The following is a 7,450-nucleotide window of genomic DNA, read 5'->3' as shown; positions in this document are numbered from 1 at the left end:
TGGTAGTGTGGTTGATTGTGGGGTGGGGGGAATATCTTCTCTTCTTCATGCCAAAGTTGCTTTTGTGTTGCTACCTTAAGTTCGTATTAGCTTGATGGTGTTAGAGGTATCCCACATACTTGCACTGAGCTGACTTTTCCAACTTTGACATAGGCTTTGGAGAAAAACTGACTGCTCAAAGGAGTTAGGAAAATGGAGTTTGACTATTTTGTTCTGCTTTCAGTAGACAGCCTGCTGTACGTAAATTGCTTTGTCACTTTAATGATGGCAGGCAAACATTGCCTGGGGGACTGGGACAGATGATGTTACAATTGCACCCTTTGTATCTGGTTAGCAGAACACCTTTTTAGTGCTGCTGAAGAAAGGCATACTAAAACAAATTCCCTTTCCTGCATCCAAAATGACTTGAATTCTCATTTAAATAAAATTACATGGCACACTGGTATTGATGTGATCAGTGTTCGTTGATTGGGTTCATAAAACCAAATGCATACTGTATAATGAATTGAACACATTGCATATGAGAGAGCTTTTTGCTTTGCTGTTTGTGCAGGAATTATCTGAAAAGTGCATCAAATCAAAGCTTCTCTCATCTCTACTTCAACTGCCGAATTTTTCTGCTGGAAGTGCTTTGCACCGGTGACCTCTTGTCTGTAGTCTGTATTGTACCATCTAGGTGTTTTGTTCAAGGATGACGCACAGTTAATCTCCAAATTTAAACTGGATTAAAATGTAAATGCCAAATTGGTTGTCATTCATAGTATTCTTAGACATGATGATTTCATGTGACCTACTTAATGTATTTGTATTTGGCTATTTGTTTTGCCTTAATGGTATTTTTTATGCATTTTCTATGCATAAAGCCACCAGTACATCTGTTTTCCTCTTAAATTTCATAAAGAACCTTTCTAATATATGTTCATCATTACTGAACTGGTAACAATACTAGAAGTTGCTTATATGCTAGTGACATTAAAATAAATTAAAGAATATTTTGGCAAAATACAACGTGTACTTGGCGTAATCCCTTGAAAATGTTTTAAGTACATACATTTGGTAAGATGAGAGAAACCTTTAGGCAGTGCACACTGGGGCTATATTTGCATGCAGTAGCTCATTAAATAAAGGGCCTCGCTAGTTGGGATGGTTAATTGTTCAGAAGTTGAGCCTGTGTGGCTTCAGTTGCAGAACTTGTTACTTGAGAAATTCAACTGGTAACTCACTCTGCCGTAATGATAATCTGTGCAAGTACCTGTGCACGTAGCTTGCAGTGCGTTTGTCATTTATCCCTAATGTATCTCCAGAAGAGTTTTGTTGTTGATGAGGTACACTGTGGGAGTTCATGCTGCTGCAAAATGCTTTACGCTTACCACAAGCCAAAAAAAAAAGGTATCTCAATGGCAGGACAGCTTGTGTGTCCTCGGTAGTAGGTTTTAGTCCAAAAAGGATCTTTTGTTGCGTGAGCAGCCTCTGCCAGTCTAGTGGGCAAAGAATTGCAGGGGAGCAATCTGCTAATACAGCCCTTAGGGAATGGCAACTTTCCTCTTCAGTCGATGAGGACTTACCTTAAACAAGACAAAGGCACCCAGCGAATCAGTATTAGAGAGGAAAAGCAGCATGCTGGGAGGTAGGGGATATTTGTGAATAAGGTTGTGATTACTAATGTAATACCTTTCCCAAAGAATTGCAGGCAGGAAGACTATAAATACTAGTATTGACATAGCGTATAACAGTTGCAAAGTTAAGACCTCCACTGCCAGCACAAAATGAGACACCAATGCTTGTTATGATCTTAAATATAGGATAAGAGACAAGAGATGGATTCAGACAAATGAAGGGGTCCCAGTGGAACAATGGAAAAAATTATCTAATGTGCTAGGGAGAGTAACGGTTTGGTGAGAAAGACAACACGTTTACAGAACTCAGTTGTCTGTACAAGCTCTCAGGCTTAACTACTTGTCCTTGTGTTCTACCATTAGGTGGAAAATGAGACCAATGTCCTACAAGATGGCTCTCTCATTGACCTGTGTGGAGCCACCCTTCTGTGGAGAACGGCAGATGGACTGTTTCACACTCCAACTCAGAAACACATTGAAGCTCTGCGACAGGAGATAAATGCTGCCAGACCACAGTGTCCTGTTGGGTTAAACACTTTAGCATTTCCCAGCATCAACCGTAAAGATGTGGTAGAAGAGAAGCAGCCGTGGGCATACCTCAGCTGTGGTCATGTTCATGGCTATCACAACTGGGGACATCGCAGTGACACAGAAGCAAATGAACGGGAATGTCCTATGTGCAGAACCATTGGCCCCTATGTGCCTCTCTGGCTTGGTTGTGAAGCAGGCTTTTATGTGGATGCTGGTCCTCCAACTCATGCTTTCACCCCTTGTGGACATGTGTGCTCTGAGAAGTCTGCAAAATACTGGTCTCAAATCCCCCTGCCTCATGGTACTCATGCATTTCATGCTGCCTGCCCTTTTTGTGCAACACAGCTGTCTGGGGAACACAACTGCATCAAGCTAATTTTTCAGGGTCCAATTGACTGATACTGCTTTACAATGACCACAATAACATTTTCTTTAACAATTTACTGTGAAGATTTTGCCACTAACTCTAGATTTTACCTTTTTTTATAATGTTGTTAATAGGGTGGTAGGGTGGGGATGGGTTGCTGACAAGGAAATTGTGAGGGACTGTGGTGGAATTGGGATACATTGATACCTGGAACTTGACAGATATCAGTGGTGTTGCATGCTCAAAAGCAGCATATTCATGAAGTCTTCTTGGTCCAATTGTAGTATATTTGTAATCTTTTTATTAGCACCCTGGATCAGAAAAAGGTGTCTTAATGATTTTTTTAAGCTAAGATTTTTTAATGGAAAGGTTTTTTTCTTCTAAGCTTTGACAAGCCTTTAAAACCTATTTTTCAAATCTAGAAGGAACATACAGAATGTAACTGTCTTTAATTTGCGATATAATTTCACTTGAATAGTTTCTCAAGGAGCTGATACAGAATGTGTGGACAGCCATAGGTGAATGTTCACTAGAGATAATTGGATATGTAAGAGAAAAATTAGCTGTCTAAATTGTAGAGTATAAAAGCTATTAAAATATCTATTATGGTATAACACAGCTGGCCAAAAAGGCATCAAAGATTACTTGAAACTGAGGAAATCCTGTTTGCATTGATTTCTTTTCAGTGTAAGAGATCCACTGTTCATTATGTATGGTATATGGCTGATTTTTATTTTTTTCCTCCCTCTTCCCCCCCTTTAACCTGCATCTGGTGAAATTGCTTTACTTTTTTACATACTTAATTTTGGGATTTAAGCCAGTGTTCTGTATATGTGTAGTCTGGCCTTTTTATTTCTGCTTAACTTCGCTTGCCCTAACTGCTCCTTGCATGCCCAGGACCATTGGGTTCACTGAGATGTAGCAAGCCTTTAAGAACTGCATTAATGAAGGGGTAGTGCTGCAACAAGACAGAAGGTTAGGTACAACTTATACAGAACTTATTTACATAGACCTGAATTCAGGAAAGCACTTAGTTTGTGTTTAAATCTAAACCCATGGATGGGACTATTTAGATTCTCAAGTGCTTCAATGGATTGTGGTTATATGCTGTTACGTTTTGAAATAAAAAAGCAATTAGAAGTCTTTTTTTTAAGCTCACTTACTAGCCAAAATGCTGTAAGGAGAGTGTCGATTCTTGCTCAGCTGAGTATTTTTGTTCAGTTTTCAACCTGCTGCCATCTGTCACCTTTTTTTGCAGATTGTGTTGTGTTTGTATCCATTTTTTTTTTCCCAAATGTTTGCAAATCAAACAACATTCAGATGTAATCAAATATGCACCAGGGTGGTACATCTGAAGTGGATCACTTGAAATTCCTGACTTTTTGAGAGCTGATAAATGTTTACTATGGAAAAAATTAAATCAGAATTTCATGAGATGTACCCTGCCCACTGTTAGTTCCATTTCCTACAGGATGAGAACGCTTTGATTTGTGATTTAGTTTGGTGGGTTTTTTTTCTTTTGCTCTGTGTACTTTTGGTATCTGAGGTATCAATCTATCCAGGTTAAAAAAAAATTGGGAGAAAACTATAACATCTTTAGATGAAATTGATCATTCAAGCTCAGTTCTGTTTAATCAGCTATAGCTCTTTGCTATATTTGTGCCCTTTGTATAAATACATAATTTATATGATTTTAATATATTCTGTATATATATACTTGAATTGGCCTGTTCATATTTTGGTTGTAAAGTTGTTTTATAGTTAACCTTATAAACATTTTACATGTCCCTTGCCAGTGGTGATGGGACTTACTTTGTCTGCTGCTGGTTTTAATATAATTTTGCTGTATAAATGTTCAGCATTTTAATAATTTGGAAATAGCTTTTCTTTTTATGCTTTTTCTGTTAAAAAAAAAAAACTGCAGCATTTTCTCTAAAAATCCCAAACTGTACAGTTTTTGTCCCAGTTAGTGATTGGAAATAGGATGAATCTTGTTAATCTGAAACTATATGCTTCTTCCTAGTGCCTTTTCATGAGATCCTCTTGTGATTCTGTATTCTGAGTCCTTACTCCCACAAGACAACCTTGTGGCTAATCACCAAGAGTGGCAGCCCAACCAGATTGGGAAGAAAAGCCTTTGGCCTTCAATTCCTTGTTGTGGTTTCTGTCATAAATGTGAAGGTGCCTCTTCCTTGTTTATATTCAGTACAAGTTCCTCAGGTCCCATATGCATACGGCAGCATTATTTCTATTTAGCATATACCTCATCTGCGAGAGGCAGCCTCACCTCCACCACCTCCTTACTGGACTCTGTGAAACACTTTGTTCCTCACAAGATATGCTATGAAATACACTTTCAGGAAATGTTCTTTTTTGAATTAAGGCCATGAGCTGTGTGTTAAGGTTGGTGGCCAGAGGTCTTGAGCTCAGTATATGCCAGCTTCCCAGGTCTGGGGTGGTAACTGTAGAACTGAGCGGAGCTGATCGGCTCTTGCATGCGTGGTCTCCCTCTGAGCATAAATGGATTGTAAATGCGCAGGTTCCCAGGTATCTCCATTACTGAGCTGCTTCACTTTCTTCTTTCACTGTTGCAGTTTAATTGCTGCTTCAGGGCTCCATATAGCTATACCCTGTGCAAAGTGAATGTACAGTGTCAGAAGAATCCTCACTGCAAACACCTAGCACACCATCTGGTTGTGGTGTGTTTGCCTTGCATGAAGTGGAAGATCGACTAATGGTTTGTATCCAAGTGAAGTGTCTGAAAAGACTGTTTTAAGCAAGACTTTTGTTTCTTTCACTGTTGGCAATTCTGTATAATGCAAGGAATGCTGCAGGAAGGAAAACTTTCCTGTTGGCTGGGAAACAAACTTCCACAGTTCCTTTGCATGAATCCAGGTACTTTGCCATTAACCAGCATTCAAATCTAGGGCCAGTCCTGCAGAGCTGGATTTACTGGGAAGGCAGAAGAGCTTGTAGCACTGTTTTTCTCAAACACTCCTGTCGTGCTTACTGCTCTAATGAAATGATGGACTGTTGGGCTGCTTAGCCCTTTTCTCCTTCCCTCATCTCAGTAAACACACACCTTCTGGTCTGGAAACTCAGTAGGAGATAGTATTTGCTGGGTAAATAAAACCAGTTCAGTTTGGAGTGAGTCAACTTGAGAACCACTCTCAAACTTCGTTTTGAAAGCTTCTTTCACGATTTCAGTGTTAACGATGTTTCTTGTGTACCATTTCAAATGCTGGTAAAGTATTCTGTAAGGAGTTTTTTCACCTGTAACTGTTGATTCTACTATTTGAATGCTTCAAAACCAGCTTTGACTGCATAACTTAGAGCTAAAAGTATTTTTCTAGTTTGATCTTTAAAAAAACAGAAAAGTGTCATACCCATGCACGCTGGAGCTGTTATGCTTCCCTTCTTGGCAGCTTTTTGATACGAGTGCTGGAGTCTAAATAGACGTCTGAGTGGTAAGCGTTGTTCTTATTTTGAATTGTGGTCCAAGTAGTACAAAAGAGTTAGCATGATACTGCATTTTAATCACATTTTTCTTTCCAAGTGTGGTCACTTTGTGTGTCAGGGTACAGTAGTAGTGCTGTATTGGCAGAGTAATTAGAGCAGGATTTATTTTTTTCCTTTGTGAGGGTGGGCATGGGGCTCAGAATTGACCAAAGCCACTGTTGGGCCAGTTTCAGTATGGACAGAACCACCCTGAAGCAATAGCATGACAGGAAACCCATCAGAAACACGATCTGAAAGCTGGTTCATGCTTTAAAAAGGATTCTCCTCCAGTTCTTTGGGAAGCTCTGGTTGGCATGGAAAGGCTGAGATCTTCCCAACAAAACACTGTGGTGTTTTAGTGGCATTTCCTGGAATTTGAGGGTTCCGCTTTAGAGCCTGAGTGAGGAACAGAGCAGCTGAGTGATCACAGTGACAAAGTGTAGTAGTCTCCGAATATAACCTGTTTTTTTCAACTCCATGCACCAGCCAAAGGAAACTTGGTTTCACGGGTGGTAACTCTCCCTTTAGTCCTGTTGCAGTAGTTGGTCACTTTGCTCACCTTTTTTTTTTTCCATGCTTCTGGAAGTGGAAGGAAGCTTCTCCAAGACTGTCATGTTTCTGTTCATCCAGCTCATAGTCTCAACACAGCTGTGGGCTCAGAGAACTGTTGGTAGACATCTGGCCATCACAAGAACAGAGAGGGGTGTTTAAATGCATTTTTAGTGCAGTAGGAAAACCTGACTTGACTCCTGCTCTTGCTTAAAGCTGAGCTGCAGATATGCTCTTGGAATGAGCTGTGCTTGTCTGTCCTTTGTAAAGGAAGACTCTGTCACGAGTGGTTAAGTCTTGTTTTCTCCGAGACTGTTGCTAACATGCCACACTGGATGAGAATTGGAATTGACAAGTTAGAGCTTGTTGATGGGTGCAGGTAGGAACAGAACAGTCTGTTGGGTATATGAGTTGAGTAGGTATGGACAGCCCAGCATTTCTGCAGTATTCTGGCGAGGGATTCTTCCTCTGCATTTGCTCAGCAGTTCTCAGCCTGTCATGAGTTCTTGGCTCCTCTCACTTTCTATTTATCCATGTAGTTGCAGGTAAACAAATAGAGCTTGGAAAACAAGGAAGAGAATGAAAAAAGATGCCTTTCAGGCTTGCTTATCTCTTCAAGGAAAATATAAATTGGAGTTGCAAATGTCTTTTACAGATTTTCTTATTATTCTAGTTTTTATGAGGATTCTTCACAAGCCTTCACACCTGGTGGTGTGAATTAAAAGGAAAAGCTTAGAAGGTAAGGCTGTTTTTTGGGGGGGATTGGGGGAAATGGAGAGTGGGTAGGTTTTAGGATGAAGTCACCTTCTGCAGGCGGTGTGCAAACCACATGCCACTGGATACAGCAGACACACTGTTCTTAAAGTCAGTTGTCAGCCTCAGCAGGTAG

The 7,450-nt window shown here is 40.1% G+C and overlaps 1 protein-coding gene across 1 annotated transcript in view; it reads left to right on the top strand.

Moving 5' to 3' along the window:
• The window catches only part of PELI2 (pellino E3 ubiquitin protein ligase family member 2), a gene marked incomplete at its 5' end in the record, with an annotated part of 14,439 nt that extends 11,011 nt beyond the window's left edge, over nt 1–3,428 (top strand). Inside the window, one exon of the mRNA XM_010010819.1 lies at nt 1,980–3,428. Within this exon, the coding sequence (XP_010009121.1) occupies nt 1,980–2,546 (567 nt within the window). The remainder of the gene's footprint in view (nt 1–1,979) is intronic.
• Nucleotides 3,429–7,450: the final 4,022 nt, after the last annotated feature.

The sequence above is a fragment of the Nestor notabilis genome, unplaced genomic scaffold (assembly GCF_000696875.1).
Source record: "Nestor notabilis isolate BGI_N333 unplaced genomic scaffold, ASM69687v1 scaffold14043, whole genome shotgun sequence".
Classification (NCBI taxonomy): Eukaryota; Metazoa; Chordata; class Aves; order Psittaciformes; family Psittacidae; genus Nestor; species Nestor notabilis.
The sequence above is the reverse complement of the archived record's forward strand: the minus strand, read 5'-3'. Positions and strand labels throughout refer to the sequence as shown.